The sequence below is a fragment of the Lynx rufus genome, unplaced genomic scaffold (assembly GCF_022079265.1).
Source record: "Lynx rufus isolate CCGP_SWC_20201006 ecotype Redwood Valley unplaced genomic scaffold, mLynRuf1.p SCAF_3, whole genome shotgun sequence".
NCBI classification, from domain to species: domain Eukaryota; kingdom Metazoa; phylum Chordata; class Mammalia; order Carnivora; family Felidae; genus Lynx; species Lynx rufus.
In genome coordinates, this window is record NW_025814845.1 from 171,393,594 (window position 1) to 171,412,320 (window position 18,727).

Here is an 18,727-nt window from a genome sequence, read left to right on the forward strand (position 1 = left end):
TACTGAGGGCATCACGAAAAGAGGAGTCAGAGGTTGGATATGGGGCTATTCAAAGCATCCTTAAATCTCTATGCCCCCTTGTTTCTCCATGTGTTCAGTAAAGATAACACACCCTTCCTTCTCTCTGTCCTTCACAGGAATGACCCGAGATAGGCGAAATTACTTGGACAAGTACAAAGCGTTACATAAACGGAAGGAAATACTAAGCTCACACTGGGACTTTCTGTTTTAGCTTCTTTTCTGTTGCATCCGAATGCACCTACTGTACCTGGGCTTTTTAACAGGTCAGTGCCTTCATTATTTTTTTCCTACAAACACAGTATGGATTTGCTCTTAGATTTCTTCTTATCTGATCAAGTCTCTACTTCTCATAGTTTAACACTAAGCATTTCTAGCTTATGAGGTGGCTACGTTGACTATGATATCAAGGGACAGTGATGTAATTAATGACTGAGCGACACGGAAAGGAAAGATAATCATTTTGTTTTGGGAAACAGAGAAGCAACCAGCTTCAGGGCAGTTCCTTGCTTATCAGTTGTAGCAAATATTACTAAACCATGCACCCCGCTTTGAGCGATGCCCGGGGTAGGTCTTCCCTTCCTTCTCAACACTGCCCCCTGCCCACCGCCATAGCTTTCCTTTTAGGCGGGAGACTCAGGAATCCATATTGCAGCAGCAAAGAAGAAATGACATTTTCCTGCACAGGGCAGATGGGTTCCACCCTCAGCCCCCATGACATCTGGGTCTTGGGAGGCATGAGGGAAGCAAGGCAGATGGGGGCAACGGCAAGGGGCTGGGTGTCCTCTGCCGAAATCCCAATTTGCTTTTTGCCAGCCCAGCCCCCAAAGTCATCTCCACTCATTCATCTTGCGGGGACTTTGGAGGGCCAGGAGGCCACTGTTGTCATTGCCTTTTGAAGACGGTGGACCCCACAGCAGCCTGGGCTCAGCCCTGCTCCCCAACACAGCACGTAGACAAGGAGCAGGTGCCAACAGTGTGTTCCAATCGGGCTGGACCGGAGCTGTGTGCAGGCAGTTTCATGGTTAAAAGTCCTAGTAGTATAAAAAGAAATCAGATCAACGGTGAGCACACCTCTGATGCCTTCCTACTGGCCACCACTGCCTTCTTTTGGGTCACCCTAGTTTTGCTGGCGGAGTTACCTTCCATGTGCTTGGGCTCCCTTCTCCCTTTTGCTGACGAGCAGAGCTCTTTCCTTAATTAAGTCAACAAGCACTCATACGCAGAGGCAGCATCTCTTTTGGCAAGGGGACCTGTGCAGAACCAACCCCAGAAGCAAATGAGAATGTTTGTCAGGCCGTGATCAAGTAGCTGCGATTAATGAGCGAATGATTACCTGCCCCGGCAGATAGTTCCGAAAATGTTCTCGTTCCCAGGCCGGGACCACGAGACCTACTGGGTCAGAAGGTCTGTGTGACAGTTCACTTTGAGGGGGTGAGGCAATCCGAGATACTCAGGGCATAAAGCTTTCATTTGCAAAAGGAAATCCAAGAACAGGTGAATGCCAGCTAATCCATAGCCACGGATGCCACCTGATTCTTCATTTTCTTTTTTTTTTTTTTTTAATTTTTTTTCAACGTTTATTTATTTTTGGGACAGAGAGAGACAGAGCATGAACGGGGGAGGGGCAGAGAGAGAAGGAGACACAGAATCGGAAACAGGCTCCAGGCTCTGAGCCATCAGCCCAGAGCCTGACGCGGGGCTCGAACTCACGGACCGCGAGATCGTGACCTGGCTGAAGTCGGACGCTTAACCGACTGCGCCACCCAGGCGCCCCTGATTCTTCATTTTCAAGGGTTGCCTGTGTGTCTGGCTACCTGGGGATCAGCATTATGAGCCATTTCCCTATAGGGACTGATATGAAATCCACATGTTCGATATGCTCTCTGGGCTCCGTGTAATTCCTGGAGACACAGCTATAATTCCTTCGCTTCTCTCTCTTCGACTCAAAAAAAAAAAAACAAAAAAAACAAAACAAAAAACACAACCCAAAATGATGTTGGAGTACAGGTGAGAGTAATGTTGTATCTGTTTTTGGTCTGTTTTGAAAAGAGATCTACTTCCTGAAGGTGTGCCAATTAACTGTGGCTGGTAGTCAAGAACATCAACTTACTACACAATGTGTTTCATACCCACAACCGTGTTTTGCCATTCTGGGCCAATGAAGCCTTTTCTGCATTCTCTTATATGCCCTTCTTCTCCCAGTTTGATATGATTTGTCTTTCTTTCCAGGCCTGAATAACTTACCATGTCATTATCCCCTAAAAATTGTTGCAGTCTGAAAGGTAGAATTGTACACACGAGATCCTCTAATTATGATCTGTTTGGGGGATTTGGCTGGGGTGGGGTTTGGCAACACATTTACTGAGGTTAAATGGAAGGCAAATCCCAAAGAGACAAGACATTAAAACATTTGGGTGTAGTTTCGTATCCTCAGCATATCCAATCTAAACTGGGGAGCATTCGCCCCTACTAATTAGGGGGCAGAGGCACTGGGAGAAACAGGTAAGACTTTAGCGTCATAGGCAGCTCCAGGACTGAATCATGGTTCCTCACTGGCCTACAGCAAATCTTTAATCACTCTTAACGCTCAGATTTTTATCTCTAAAATAGAAACGTGAAATTGATATGAGATTTAGAGCTAACGGGGTACAAGACGCCCTGCCAATGCCCGGCGCACCAAAGAACCTAACAAAAAAGCCTTAAGAATATATTTATTTACCCAAACATCGCTGTCCACCATGGATGGATGATCCCAGGTAGGTAGTGAGAGTTCAAAGCCTCAATATTTTGGGAAGTGTTAGCATACACAAAATGATGACAGCAGAGTGGTCTTGGATGAGACACAAGTGAGGCAAGAGGAAGAAAACTGTGACAAGCAAAGTGCTCTCCTGAAATCCTTGCAGTAACTTGGGGAAATGTCTGAGTACAGACATCCAAGGTCTTTCTTAAGGCACGCAATTTGAACTGCAGAAGCAACTCAAATTTTGCCCATCCCATTATGTCAAGTTGATTCTTTGTGATGTTCAGAGAGTCTCAAAGCAACTGCTTTTTATAACACATTTGAGAAAACATTTTGACCACTGTTACTCTGGGTAAAGTCTTCAAACTACAAATAGAAGCAGTAAACATGTGAGTATAAATATGACAATCATTTGTTTAACTGTGACAATTTTGGAGAGTTTTTGGCATGCTCAAAGGTACAGAGATTTTTGTGGATGAGTAAAAAATAACTCAAGTATTGTTTATCCCACTTTGACTAAGTCTTGGGTGACATTATCGATTTCTTGTAAAATTGGCATGTTTATACTTAATATCATGTTATGGGAAAGGAAATAAATGTTAAAGTTTGCCTCCCTGGAGGGAGTGTGGTTGGTGAAGAGTGTAGCAGATAATTTATTTATGGATAGTTTCACATGAATACAATTGTCATGGCTTTTATCTGATGACCGAAAGATTTTCTAGCTGCTTGTTTTGACTAGAAATGGCATTAATGCTGGCTTTCTGGTGATCCTTAGCTTTCTAAAATCCAACATTTAGGGGCACCTGGGTGACTCAGTCAGTTAAGCATTCAACTCTTGATGTGGGCTCAGGTCACGATCTCACGGTCATGAGATCGAACCCTGTGGGGGCTGTGCAGAGCCTGCTTGGGATTCTCTCTCTCCTGTCTCTCTGCTCCTCCCCATCCCCTCCCTCCCCAAATAAAATCTAAAATTTAAATTTGTCTGGAAATGTGTTTAAGAGAGCCATATTTTACGGAAACAAAACATTTACCATTCTTTTCCCGGGGATGCTGTTCCTGTAAAAGGGAGCCTGGGAAAAGTGGTTTTTAAAATTCAGATCCTAGACGAAACTCTTGTCAACAATGAAACTTATCTTTCCTATCAAGGCAGAAGAGAAGTTTTGTATGTTCAAGTCCTTTCTTGATGCTTACATCCATAATAGGACACCCACATCTGGTAGAGCTGTTATGGGACATGCAGACAAGCCCAGAGTCTAAAAATCCAGCCAATATCTAATGCCAGAATCAAAGTTATAAGCACAAGGCATACATAGTGTGTGTGTCTGGTCAGCAAGAGGACATTCTCCAGAAAGGGTTGAAAAGGCAAATTATTTTATGTCCCGGCACAACCAGCCACAAACTCAAATCCACATGCAAACATCTCCCCCCACCCCGCCCCATGGCAGTGTGCAAAGGTATTAGCCTTCAAGGCGCACTTGAAGAAATTATCATTGTGCTGCGAGGGAAGAAGAAAAGATCACAAGCTCCTACCTTTGCTGTGAAAGTTAAACAAGGGCTGCAATCTGCTTGGGAATTCTTAAGAGGAAATTACTCAAATGGGGGAAGAGGCCACAGAAATGGTCGACCAGTAGTTTTTAGACCAGTGATTCTAGTCCAGAATTATTCTAAAAACGTAAGTCTTATTTTAAATTCTTACTGTGGCACGTGAAAAATATTTTAATTTTTGCATATCGTAATCATCTTCATCTTTAGTAATATTCAGAGTTATGAAGGTTTACCAAAATTTGGAACACATAAAGCAAGTTCCCCACATCCCTGTAGAAAGTGGGGATAGATGAAGTGAACAGGTTCCTGGATCTTTTACCAGAAGCAATGGGCCTCTGTCAAAAACTATTTGCAAATTCCTCCTTTAGATGATTTTCTGGTGACCAGTCAGTCTCCTCTCAAGCTAAGCGCGTGTATCTTTCAAAGTTCGGGAAGGGTATCCCTGGATCATAAGGCTCATTCCACCAGGCTGCATGTGCATTCAGGACCTTGAACCTCATTCATTATGCGGTAGCGAAGCAGCTGAGAAAAAACGGAAGTCAGGATGTGCCTTTCAAAGTACTGCAAGCTCTGAATTTTCATAATGGAGTTCTGGAAAAAGTAAGCCATTTGCCAAGAAAAGCCTTTCTAAGCCACATCAAAAAGGCTGTGCAGTAAGTATGCAGCCTCTTAGCATGAAATCAGCACCCACTCCACCCCAACCTCTTGATCTTTAAGTAGGTTTCACAAGAAGCCTTCCTCGATTTGATCTTGGCATTGGCTACTGGAATTTTTTCTGTAGCAGTAAGTTGAAAAAACGGGCCCTCACCTCTACTGTCTCCTATCAGGAAAAGCCACCTTTTTTTCCCCCAACTATCTAGACCCGAGCATAGAGGATGTGCCTCCATTAATTCCGAGGCAAAATGAGTGCCCCGTCCCCCTCATCTTTAGGGAATCAGGGGCAGCATCCAGTCAAACTGCTGCAAAAGGTAAACCTCACTGCCACGTTCCACCCAAGTTAAGCAACTGGATGGATCAGAAATGGTGGAGTTTAAAACGCGCTCTTGAAAGAATGTGCCTGGATGTTGGCCTCCATCTTAAGGCTCTTCCTCTCCAGGCCCTCTCCTTGTAAATATCCAACGTGGCTGTCAGTAAGTTTAGCCTGAGAATAAAATCCCCCCCACTCCATCAAGAAATAGCTCCAAACTTAGAGTGTGTGCTCAAAATATTCGTGATGAAATCATAACCTTATATTTATAGTCTTTTGGATTGTGTATGACATTCTGTTTCCCATGGTGGTTTTCGTTGCAAGGGCCAGACGTGGAAAGCGGCCTCAGAGGATGACCGCGAGAGCATTAGCCTCAAGGAAATGCTGTTTATCGTCATTCAGAGCTGGATGGTCGTGTGACATCCCCCTTCTTCCCTGAGCCTTACCCACTGCCCAAGGTCTCCTCCCCCACCCCGTTCCCACATGGTCCCTGGTCTGATGGTCCCGTCTTGTCATCCAGGAAGAGTGAACTGGCCTTCTGAGTAGGAAGTGGGGTGGGTGCCTAAGATCATCCCCCGCCCCCTGCCTTCCTTCTGACCTTTCCTGTCCTCTAGACTTCCTCCCCATTTTCACTGAGGGAGATGGTGTGGATCTTAATGGTTGGAACTTGGTGGTTCTCTCCATGGCTGGGGGTCGAGGGCCCCATACAGCAGCACACCTGCAAAAAGCTTTTACTTCTCACCCGGGCTGTGGTGCAGGCTGATTGGTCTTTGGACACTGTAATCCTGGCAGATTCACGGGGCATCGAAGAGAAAAATTTCCACTCACAGACCCCATCCGTCTTGGAGATCTTATAGAAGGTCTCTCCCGATCCCACTGGAATGCGCACCAGGTCCTTGTGTTGGCCCTCCAGGGCATGGCTGGGTGGGTGCAGGGTATAGCTCAGGGCGTGTTTGGAAGATTGCTTTCTGCGGAGACACTGGATTCTCAAGACATTCTGAAAGGCCTTTTTAAACTCTTGACTGGAGCATGGGTATATAATAGGGTTGATGCAGCTGTTTAGGTATCCGAGCCAAAACGCTATTTTAAAAACTGTTTCTGAGGGCTTGAAATCAGGGAAGAAAGACCCTAGAAGAAAACACACAGATTCATACACATTATTTGCAAGCCAACAGACCAACTGGCTAGGGAAACAAGCAAATAAAAGCACACACATACTTTCGTATCTCTAAAATGTTTCAAATGATTCCAAATGCACTTGGGTTTCTCATTTGACCGGCTAGCCCCTCTGAATGTAGCCCTTTCGTAGTATCCTCGGAGACCCTTCTCACCTGGTTCATGTGTGCAATACGTTATTAAGGGAACCGACCCATCGGGTGGGTATGCACCAGTTCTCCATGATGAAACATCACGTGATGGTGGCGACGCAACTTTAAATAATAAGACGACGAAATTTAGGCTGAGTCGGCACATGCAAGTTGTTTTGACTGAATTTAAAAACAAGTTGGAATCCATTAAAATAATCCATATCGAAATGGGGATACCTAAATATGCCCTTTGTTCCTCGACGGGGTGTTATATAGACACAGCCTAAATAATTGCGAATCTCTTCTCTCCTGAGCAGGGGAGTTGTATGTTTTAATGAGAATCCAGCATGCACAAAATACTGGCTTTGCCAACTTTTGGCCAGTGGTTTTCTACCACGCTGAAATTATGCCAATTATTTTTGATGCTGCCTTTTGAGGCCTCCCTGCTCGACATGCTGTAATGGCTGCCAAATGCTTGTCAGTCACTTGACCTTCAGGGTCTTCCAAAGTACTCCACGTAAGCTAGCTTTCTGCCATTAATATATTTACTCTAACCGCATGCACTGCTTTCCTGCAACTGTTGCCCATTTTTTGTCCTCTTAAGTTGGGACCCGATGTCTCAAATGCTCCTTCCCATCCTCTTTACCTGTTCAAGTCTTATCCATTAGTTTACACAGGAGGAACCAAGTTGCAGACCTCTTTACATCTTATACAGTAATGGTCACGTAGCTCTTGGTAGCACAGTGACAAAGCCATGGAGACTTAACGCAAGAACAGTCTTAGGGGTTATCTTGTTTAATTTGTCAATTTTCAAATTTAAAAAATAATGATCGAAGAGGTTGTCGCAAGCTTCATGGATAATCACTAACGTAGGGATGGGTAAAGGACTCACGGTATTCTTTATTCTCTGCACAACCTTTTTTTTCTTTTGCTTCAGCCTAAGATCTTGATTTCCTGTCTCTTTTTCTCTCTGCTTGACAGACCCATCAGAGTCATGACAGACTACTGGATGCACTGAAAATCCACTCTGGCAAACGTTGTCTTGAAATTTAGCAGCGGATCTCACAACTACAAGCAAAAAGTGAACTTGAATATTGCAGAACCGAAGAAGACAAAATGGGACGGTGGTTATTGGAGCATTTATTACCTCTAAAACTTTAGGACCTATGTTCCCTTATGGGATCTCAAAATATACTGGAATAACACGTCTCTTGGGAAAGAAGATGGTGTATGGGGAGTGAAGTGTACAGTTGGGGGAAGCTAAATTGGAGAGATGTGTTTTCAAGTTTCATTTGAGGGGTGGAGAAAGTGGCCATTGCCAACATAACTGGTGGTTTTGTGTGAATACGGTCAGTTCTAGAAAAAAAAAATCATCTTAACATTATGATGCCTATAGATTGTCCACTATTTCTTTCTAACAGTGCCAGTGACATGATTAAGTGAACACTCTTCACAAAGACATGTCTTGGCCTGGGCTTAATGAGGATGTACGAACAGGGCACACCTTGTCTGGGGATCTCACCATTCTGTAAATCAGGTAGGCAGGGGAGTGTATTTCTCTTATTTGAAAAATGTCAATAACAAAGAAAAAAATATATGAATTGTGAATGTGAATGCTAATAAAGGGATTTGGGAACCCTGGAATTTCCCACAATCCCTTCGAGGTCACTATGCTCACAGAGCCCAGTTTTGCATTCATAAATCTCAATAAATCTCTTCTGTCCCTTGAACCTCCTTGAAGTCCAGGCCTGGTGGACCCAGAGCTGAGCGCTTGGGCTTTCTCTATACTGGCCTTCCTGCTGTGTCCACAATTTAAGAGGTAAATACTGGTCTCCCCTTTTATGTGCTCAAAACACCATCTCCTCCCTGCAGCTAGGGTATAGGGTGAGACAGGGAGGTGGTTAAAATGCATTTACACCAAGATTGGAATGTCAGATGGTCTCCAGCTTTAATGTTCTGGACATATTGTCTTGGGTAATTTAAGTAAGTCTCTAGACGTTGGCATTTCAGACTGATTGGGAGATTTTTCTGGACGAGAGGCCTTTCCATAAATGACCCCTTTTAATTTATTCCATTAAGTGTGTGACAGCACCTGGATGTATCTAAACCTAGTCTATCTGCCCATTCCCAATCTGACAATCCCACAGGAGCAGATCGTGGGATCCACTTCTCCTGCTGGCGATGTTCATCCTCCCTTGGGGGTGATTCTCTTTCAGCAGCTGCTGGCGGAAATTAGGAGAGGTACTCACAACTGCACTTCCTTCAGGAACTTTCCAAAAAGGTGAGAAAAGCCAGCATGGGGTGTTTCCCTCCTTATTCACATCCTTCAATCTCTTTTTGCCGTTCATTTTTCCTCCCCTAGGAAGGGCAGATTGTGCTGGGATCCGGCTTGGAAAACAGTTGCTGCTGCCTGGTCCCGAGTGGGGTCCCTTCATCCAGCCATCCTTCTCTGTCCAAACCTTCCCACTCAGGCACTGTCTTCTTGGCAATCCCCACTATTTCTATCCCCAGCTTCCATTTCTTCTCAGATCCCTTTCTTCTTGATGATGACGATGCTTTTTAGGATGGGAAGGCTCCTGGATCGTGCTACCCCTTGCTTTCCACCCACCATGGCGTGGGGCACCAGGGCCGAACCCACCGGTTGGGGGACTGACATCTCTGATCTGGGCGCCTCTGACCTGGGTACCTCTGACTAGACCATAAGCCCCATCTGAACCTGTGCTGTATCAGGATTGCTCGCTCGGGGAGCTCTAGAACCCAGCACAGTGCTTGCATCTCGAAGGCCTCCTCCCAGTTACTACTGATTGAATGGCCGACCCCTGTCCTCTCCATGATTCTGCTTCTGGATGTGGCCTGGCTTTCTTCTCTGCTTGACAGCTGTAGCCCTGTATTTCTCTTCTTGCTGGTGCTTTCCTTCTTCTGCTGCTCTTTTTTCTTTCCCTTTTTCTGCCCAGCTTCTGTTCAACCCTCTGGTTTTCTCTGTAATAGGGTTTCACTATCGTTTTCTCCTTGCTGCATCATCTGGTATCTAACACTGTAGTTTTTCTCATCGGGCTTCCTAGGAAGAGCCAGAGTTTTGAGTTACCCACGTGAGCATAGGGGCTTCTATGTCTCTTGTCTCCATTGGTTTCTTGTGTTCCTCAGCACTCCCTGTTCAGACTCCGCTTCGAAGGGAGCAAACTGCTTCCAGCTTACTTCTCTGAACTCCTCCCCCTTCAGGTCAGGTCATCCCTTGCTTGTGCACCCGCCTGGGTAAAGTCTCGAGCTTTGGAAAAGCCTCGAGTCCCTAGGGACTCTTTCACCATTCCACTGAGTTCCCTTCCACCATTTGGTCCTGCTACAGAATTTCTGACTCTTTTCTTTTGGGGACTCTCCAAACATCTTGGTCAACTGAAACTTGATCAGATGAGTTCATCCCCAAGCACCATTAACATCTGCACCCTTGAAGTGAGTGTTCAGAATCCTCACCTCCACTGTCAAGGCCTCTGGATTTCAAGGGGAAATTGAAGCTGATGATTTCAAATGACACCATTTATGACTCGTCACTCAGTGTCCTCTCCATTGGGAACACGTGACCTTTCATTTCTGATCCAGGCTTCATCTGTAGGCTTATGATCGGGGACACTGGGAGCCATGGACATTAAGTCTTGGCCACTTCTAGTCACATTTTAGGTGTTTTCTCTCAATGCCCCCAACACAAGAGAAAACCAATTTTTCTGCCAGTGTTGGTCTCCTTAATGAGTTTTCTGCCAGCGCAGCTCACTCTAAAAGGCGGTGAGGATACAAATGGAGTTCTCGAATTCCAACCCAGCACTGGTAATTAGAAGCTTCCTCTGCAGTTCAACTCTCTCAGAATCAGGGTGACTTGGTATGGAAGCAGAAAGCTATGAGTCAGTCTTCTCAGTTCTTACCTCCCAGCTTCCATGCTTCATTTCACCCACCTGAAAACTTGACATTTACCTTAATGACAACTTTGGGAGACTCTGGGTTATGATAAGCCCTAATTAGCTGGAGTCACGGAATGCCAGAACGCGGAGACTGGCAGAAACGTAGAGCCTAGCCACCACTGCCTTCCTTCCTTAACAGATGAAGACGGTCAGGCCGAGGAGAGGAATGGTTCCCACAAAATCACCTGGCTCATTTGTGGTCCCACCAGGCCCAGACCCAGATTCTGCTCTGCTTCACCCATTTCTGCTCCTGGCGTTGTGTGCCATTTAGCAACCCCACCATGGCACGGGCGTGTTAATGGCCATTAGGTCCAGCTGTTGTCATAGGAGGACGACAGGTCTTTCAGAGATAATGAGACGCAAAGGGGAGGAGAGCAGCACCATCAATAATGACAGCATTTAAAAACCCGTAAAGTACTGTTCAGACACTGGAAAAAAGCACAGTGGGCGATGATCTTGGAACGGCCCATCTGCAGGGTATCACATTCTGGAACTTGGGGTTTAGATGACTCCAATTAAAAAAACTGTGCACTCCAAAAGAAGCAGCTAATGTTATGTGACCATGGGAGAAAATGACCCTCGTTGTTTCTCCCCGTCCAACCAGTGGTCTCTCTGTGAGTGTGGTACCAGTCTAATGTGACTGGTATGCATCCAATGAACAGAGGAGAGATCCGAGCTGTCCTACGAAGAGGCGGCCAGCTCCCCAGACCAGGAAGTCCCGGTCCAAGCAACATTCAGGCCAGGTCGGTTGGCATCTTCTTACCAAGAAGCAAACTCTGCCCCGTTGAACAAAATCCCAGCGAAAAGCTATAGGAATCAGAGGGTAAGCACAGGCCCAAGTTTCTTATCATCCCAGAATCTACCAGATGTCTCTGGGTTGGGCTCCCAGCTTGGCTGTCACAGTGACATGCCTGAGCCCTCCTGAGGTTCATCCAGGGACCACCTTTGAGCAGTCCTCAGCCAGACAGGCGTCTTTAGGTTATCCACCTAGAATGATGGTCAGAATATCTAACAATGCTGGCCAGATGAACCATGAGCTGGAACCCCAGGCTCTCAACTTAAGATTCATGGATAGGACTCCCATGAAGTGAAATACAAGTCTGTGTATGTACGGAGACTCATTTTCCTGAGAAAAGAGGATTCAGCTTCCATTGGCTTCTCACTGTGGTCTCGGGGACACAAAAGTTGGCTAAGCCTGGCTCCCAGCTACTGAGAACCAGCTGTACCGCTGGCCGGTGTACCTCACTGAGCCCGTTCATCCTGATGACAACATTAAGCTTACAAATGGGGCAAGACGATGTTAGTTCAACACCTCTTTAGAAGGACCTGCTCTTTTCCATTTAACTGAGCTCTGGGCTTGCGCGTGTTAGGGAAATGATAGGGTTGCTCCTCTCAGAGAGTTAATATGTTGAGTCTTTTCTGAACTTTCTGGGAGGAAGCTGGGATAGCAGTCAAGAAGAGGAAGGCTGGAAGTGTGGCAGGGTGCAGTGAGTAGGGGAAAGATGCACACAGCATGGAACAGAAGAAACCTGGGGCGCTACGGGGACTGCCCAGTGCAGAGGGCAGTGCTGGCCCTTTTCCCTTTCCCCAGGGACTGGGGTACATTAGTCTCCGGTTTCTGTTGTCAAGAACCACTGTTTCTTCCAGCCCAGGCGAGAAAAGAGGTCACCTGGGGAGGCATTCTCTCATACCTCACAGTTCTGCAAGTGGGAGACACGTTTTTTAAAAAGTTAATTTATTTATTTTGAGAGAGAAAGCGTGAGGGGGGAGGGGCAGAGAGAGAGGGATTCTTTAGATCTGATGCTCAGGGCAGGCCTGATGGAGGTGAAATTTAAGTTTTGTTCTAAAGGATGAGAAACAGCTGAGTGTTCTAGGCAGAGGGAAGAGTTGATGCAAAGGCCCTGAGGCAGAAAAGCACCCCGCGTGTTCCAAGCATGGGGAGAAGGTCAGTGAATCCCAAGGAAAGGGAATCCCAAACAGGCTCCACAAGGTCAGCACAGAGCCCGATGCGGGGCTTGATTCCCTGAACTGGGAGATCATGACCTGAGCCAAAAATGAGAGTCGGACGCTTAACCAACTGAGCCACCCAGGCACCCCAATCGGGAGACACTCTTTATGAGACCCTTCTGGCTGGCCAAGTGTGGCTCTGCAGAATTAGGGATTTTACTCTGGAAGAGTCCAGGCTGCTCAAGTCAAAGCTCTACAAAAGGCTTCTCTCACCAGTTGGCAAAGCCCCAACCAGCATGTTTCCTTTCAGAAAAGGGGACTGGGTCTTCCAGATCCCCCGTGTTTGGCCCCAACCCCCCGCGATAACTCGGGGGAGAAGAACTCGTGTCCAGCTGTGTCAGACCCTAAAGAGCACCTCGTGCGGTGTGTTTCCTTTTGAAATGAATCCATAATTCAAACGCTTCCAAAAGCCAGCGAGATTTTTACTTTTCCTCCTTTACTTCACAAAGCACAACTTGACTTGGGAAAATGCTAGCGATTACGTCGTCTTGTTCTTTTACTGGTGGTTTCCTTAAAAGTGCTCTCCTTTCACGAACCAGTTTATTTCCCAAACGTTACCACGTTCGTTAGGGTCACCCTTGTTTCGGGTCTCCCGTCTGAAACGTCATCTCTCCACACAAGCTTCGTCCAACCACCCGGTCTGAAGAAGAGTAGTCCTCAGCCTGGCGTGGTTGCTTTCTTCCGTGGCGCGTGTCGTGGTTTGTACGTTCTCAAACTTTCTTTTTTTTTTTTTTTTCTCGTGATGAGGACTCTTCAGATTTACTCTTAGCACCTTTCAAGTCTGCAATACAGTGTTAGGAACTGTGGTCACATGCCGTACATCACAGCCTCTGACTTACTTGTGCTACAACTGGAAGCGTGGACGTTTTGACCCCGTCCCACGTAAGTTTTCTTTGATCGTCTTACCCTCCGGAGCGTGCAAGAGGCCCGGGATGTTGTGCTTACTGGAGTGCTACTCCAGGGTCTGGCTCGGTGTCCAAAAGGAGGATGCGTACTTGACTCCTCCTCCTCCTCCTCTCTGCCTCTTACATTGCAACCGGTCCCCAAGCCTCACTGACGTCTGCCTTTGAAACACCTTTAAGACTTGCCTTTTCCCTCCACACCCGTCCCAGCACCCCTGCATTATGGAGGCAGAGCATGGAGCGTCTCTTCGCTTCCAGCCTTGACCGCCGTTAAGCCAACAGCGCCCGGTCATCACCCTGCAGCCTCGTCGGGACCAGGGACCAAGAAGGCGCGGATCGTTGTTTAAAGCTGGGTGAGTCACTCTCCCTTCCCGAGCCTCAGTTTCCACGTCTGTAAAATGAAAGGTTTGCACCAGGCCATCGTTGCCACCCCTTGCCCCCTATAAAAGCATTCAACGTCGAGGAAAACTGAAGTGGTCAAAAGTGAGATGGCATCTGTCTTTCTCTGCCTGACTTATTTCATTTAGCATAATACCCTCCAGTTCCATCCATCTTGCTGCAAATGGCCAGTCACTTGGTCAAGCGAGATGATTAAGGAACCCTGTGAGGGATCGCCGGAAGGGAAGACGGCAGACCGGAAGGGAGGGAACCCAAGGTTTGGGGCTAGGTTTTGCGGAGGACATCCTAATGTCCTTCCTGGAGATTTGTGTCTCAGCTGGAGGGGAAGAAGGGCTGAGAGGAGACATCCAAGGGCTGTGGTCATGAGATACACCCATGAGGGACACATGCAACATGGAGGCCCACCGATAGTGAGTCACACGGAGCAAGAATGGCATTTGCTCTTTGGCACGGAGCACAGCATGGTCAGCCTGCTGGCAGCTCCAGGGCCCCCATGCCCCTAGGTAATATGGGGGCTGCTGAGTGGCTATGATGCTGGTCACCTGGTCATCTCCAAGGGGATGGGACAGAAAGAGAAGCAACGGCTGGAAGCCACGAGGAAAAATTTTCACAAATAACAAAAAGGAAGGGAGGAGTTCCAAAAGGCTCAGTAATACAGTTAAGGGAACCTCATAATGGTGAGATCTGTCAGGATGCGTGTTGTGAATTATCTTTGGGCTGATCACAAGATCAAATACAAGCTCATCACCTGTCACTCAAGGCCCTTCATCATTTGGTTTTCACCAGCCTTGCACAACCTCCTCACCCATTATTCATTCATGTAACAAATGATGCACTTAGCATCCTCAATCAGACAGCCTTTTGTAGATACTGGAGCTAGAATGGTCAGGAAAATGCATAAGGTTCCTGTTCTTGGAGGTTACATCCTGTGAGTACTTCCAATAGATGCTCGTGAAATTGAATTGCGAATTTCCAACACCAAGGCTTTCTATTGGCCATGGCAGACTGTTCACCGTAATTTGGTTAATCTATCCATGTGATGATGGCTCTCCCCTTCATTCTCCTGCTTCTCTCTCAGGACTGTCCCTCTCCCCTACCTCCATCTATCTGGAATCCATTCGGATGATCTAACTTCAAAGCTGTGTTCAAACTCCAGCTCACTCATGAACCCTTCTGCATGGCAGTCTATCTTGTCTTTTCCCCCATTCCCCCTAATCACTGGACCTCACTGCTTTTCTCTATAGCACTCATCACCACCTTCTTTTTTAAAATAAAATATAATTTATTGTCAAATTGATTTCCATACAACACCCAGGTCTCATCCCAACAGGTGCCCTCCTCTGTGCCCATCACCCACTTTCCCCTCTCCCCCACCCCCATCAACCCTCAGTTTGTTCTCAGTCCTTAAGAGCCTCTTATGGTTTGCCTCCCTCCCTCTCTGTGACTTTTTTCTCCCCTTCCCCTCTCCCCTGGTCTTCTGTTAAGTTTCTCAAGATCCACATGTGAATGAAAACATACGGTATCTGTCTTTCTCTGCCTAACTTATTTCATTTAGCATAATACCCTCCAGTTCCATCCATGTTGCTGCAAATGGCCAGATTTCATTCTTTCTCATTGCCAAGTAGTATTCCATTGTATATGTAAACCACATCTTTATCCATTTGTCAGCTGATGGACATTTAGGCTCTTTCCATAATTTGGCTATTGTTGAGAGTGCTGCTATAAACATTGGGGTGCATGTCCCCCTATGCATCAGCACTCCTGGATCCCTTGGGTAAATTCCTAGCAGTGCTTTGCTGGGTCATAGGGTAGGTCTATTTTTAGTTTTTTGAGGAACCTCCACACTGTTTTCCAGAGCGGCTGCACCAGTTTGCATTCCCACCAACCGTGCGAGAGGGTTCCCGGTTCTCCACATCCTCGCCAGCCTCTATAGTCTCCTGATTTGTTCATTTTAGCCACTCTGACCGCTGACTCATTTCTATACTTATTTCTTTCCCCCCAGCTTTTCTTGAATACAAACTCCCTGAGGGGCAGAAGTTCCCGCCTTTCCATTTCGCTGCTGTTTCCTCAACACCTCTGACAGTTTATGGCATACGGTAAGCCATGATAAACACCAGTGAACGAGTGACATGTTCAATCCTTACGCTTCTAGTCTCTCTAAAGACACACACCGCTTCTTGTCCCTCACATCTCCCTCAGTGATGAACACAGTTCTCAGTAAATGTTTGCTGCATTAGGGGCTGACACTTGTTGATGGGAGAAAATGGCATTTTGAATCAAACCCCGGCTTCAATTGCTCACAGCTGGAAACATATGCTTATGTGGAGAAAGCGGGCCGTCTTAACTCGCATTCCAACACTTTATCTTCCCCATCTGTGAGGCGCTCGTATTTACATAAAAACAAAACCATTCTACAAATAATTTTGTACAGCTAAGTCGCAGGCACTTCATGAAATTATTACTTCCAGTACTTATAAAGATATTTTATGGGGTCTTGTAGGCAACGTCGGAGCCTGTAATTACGACAGCAGCCTCTCATATTCGTAGGATGCAAATCCAAGGCCAAACACCACAAATCCGACGCGGTGACATGAACGACCCAAATCGGTCACCCAGGGAGGAAGCACGGGAGTTTCTCAGCACGATGTCCCTTCACATTCAGCTTAAAGGCTCAGGCAGGTTTCATTCCAGAGTCTTGCCAGAAAGGACACGGGTGAGTTGGCTGGTGCTTTTGTAGTAAGAGGTAAACAGGAGAGCAGGCAGATGGACTTTGGGTTCTGGACTGCCTGTAAAGAGGCCAAATCCGAGTTCTCCGGATAATTCCCTACTTGGAAATGACACACTAGGTCCTCTCACCGGGTCACCCAGAGGTATGTGCCCTGATACTATGGCCATCCTCCAGGAATATCATCTAGCTCTGTCTAAGGCAGAATCTGAAGAATACTTTGATCTCTATTCCCAGCTCTGGCATCCCCCCCGCCCCTGCCCAAGGTAAGCCAGGGAGCAGGGTTGTGTGTGTGTGGGGGGGGTGCTGTGGACCCCTGCCACCTCTCCCCAGTCCTAGGCTCAAGCTGGACCAGACCAGCTGAGTGCCTCACTTCCACCAAAAACAGGGGGTATTCGAACTGACATAACATACATGCATAGGTATTTTAATAGCTTGTTTTCAAAATATACAGTGTCTTTTGGGAAGCTATAATATGGCTTCTAAATACAGCTGGGCAAACCAATTTTAAAATGCAAAAGGGATTGGAAACTTTTTCTCTTTAATTTGAAAAGGCAATAGGGGGCGCCTGGGTGGCCCAGTCGGTTAAGTGTCTGACTCTCGGTTTTGGCTCAGGTCATGATCTTGGGTCATGAGTTCGAGCCCCGCCTGGGGCTCCATGCTGACAGCACGGGGCCTGCTTGCGATTCTGTGTCCCCACCGTCTCTCTGCCCCTTCCCTGCCTGCTATCTCTCAAAATAAATAAATAAGCTTAAAAAAATAAAAAAGAAAAAGGCAATAGAGTACGGTACTGTTTTAATTACAGACATCTTTGAAACAAAGAACTGACCATGCTTCCGTCTTTCATAATAGATGCAATATTGAGAAATCTCAGTTTTGCTGGCAGTGGACAACCTCACTCTTTTCAAACTTAGGCAAACCTTCTGTAGTCGCAACTGAGAACCGTCTGATATTCAAACAGGGGAGAAAGCCATCGGGGAAGCTCGTCCATTTCCACGGTTTCGATTTCCTTCTTTGCCTAGACGACTGTCAAACCTCTATCCTAGGGCATATCCGGCTCCTGAGCTCCAGTTCTGCATATACAACTATTACTGGACATCTTTCCTGATGTTTCCAAACAATTTCATCCTTAACATAACCAAACGAACTCACTGTCTCTCACAAAACCTGCTGTTCCTTCTCTCCTCCATCCATCCTCAGTAGATGGCACCCTTTCCCCTAAGCTGTCCCAGCTAGAAGCCCACTATCACCCTCAACTTTTCAGTCTCCCACTCCTCTGTGACATCCCTCAATCTCCCAGTCCAGACTGCTGAAACTTCTTTCTCCTTGTCGCCATCCATCCGAGCCCAGGCCACCATCATCTCCAGCTAGGACCATCTGTTCAGCTCACTAATTTCCAGCCTTACCTCCTTCCAACCTACTGTCTACACTGTAGCCGGAGAGATTCTAGGAAAGCAAACTTGATCATCAATTCCTTGATCAAATCATTTCAATGACTCTCCACTGAATTCAAGATCAAGTTCAAATTCTGTACTAGCACTTATGAAGTCCACAGGTTTGGGAGACTTTGCTAGATAACTAGTTAGTAGAGATGGTGATCCAAGTGCCCAAAGACTCTAGTTAGTATTACAGAGAAGTAGAAAATTATAACCAACAGGAGTTGAACGTCTGCATAACTGTTAACCGACTGATACGGTATCTTTAGTTCACTAGGATGTGGTTTGGGGTCACAGTGGTTGACATATCATAGTTTAATCCTAAGAAATAAATATGTGGCAACCAGAAGAAACCATGTCCACTAAAAAGTCTTCCTAAGGCCAGAGAAGAGAAACCACTCATGAATTTCTAACTGTCCCAGTGGTCGTGATGACAGTGGTTCAGAAAGTTCTGCAAAATTCCAGAGTCAGGAATAAAGATGCTTGAAAAATAAACAAGGAAAATGGTGAAGAAGATCCAAAGACAGGGGCAAGTGTATTTGGGGCAGCCCGAAAAGAACCAATCCTTGCTGTGTGTTGTGATGTTCCGTTACCAAAAACAGTGCCATTTCTAGGGAAAGGCTGCTCCCAGCTGTTGTGATTCCCCTCTGAAATGCCCACGCTGTATTTGCTCAGATTAGGTGATTAATTCAGAACACATCTGATAAGTACAAACAATAATTTCTGGATGT

General features: G+C 46.4%; 1 protein-coding gene across 1 annotated transcript in view; it reads right to left on the reverse strand.

The window, feature by feature from the left end:
* Positions 1-5,883: 5,883 nt before the first annotated feature.
* ADRA1A (adrenoceptor alpha 1A) overlaps positions 5,884-18,727 on the reverse strand; it is a 107,746-nt gene continuing 94,902 nt past the window's right edge. The window contains exon 2 of the mRNA XM_047091884.1: positions 5,884-6,401. Coding sequence (XP_046947840.1) covers positions 5,884-6,401 — 518 coding nt within the window. The remainder of the gene's footprint in view (positions 6,402-18,727) is intronic.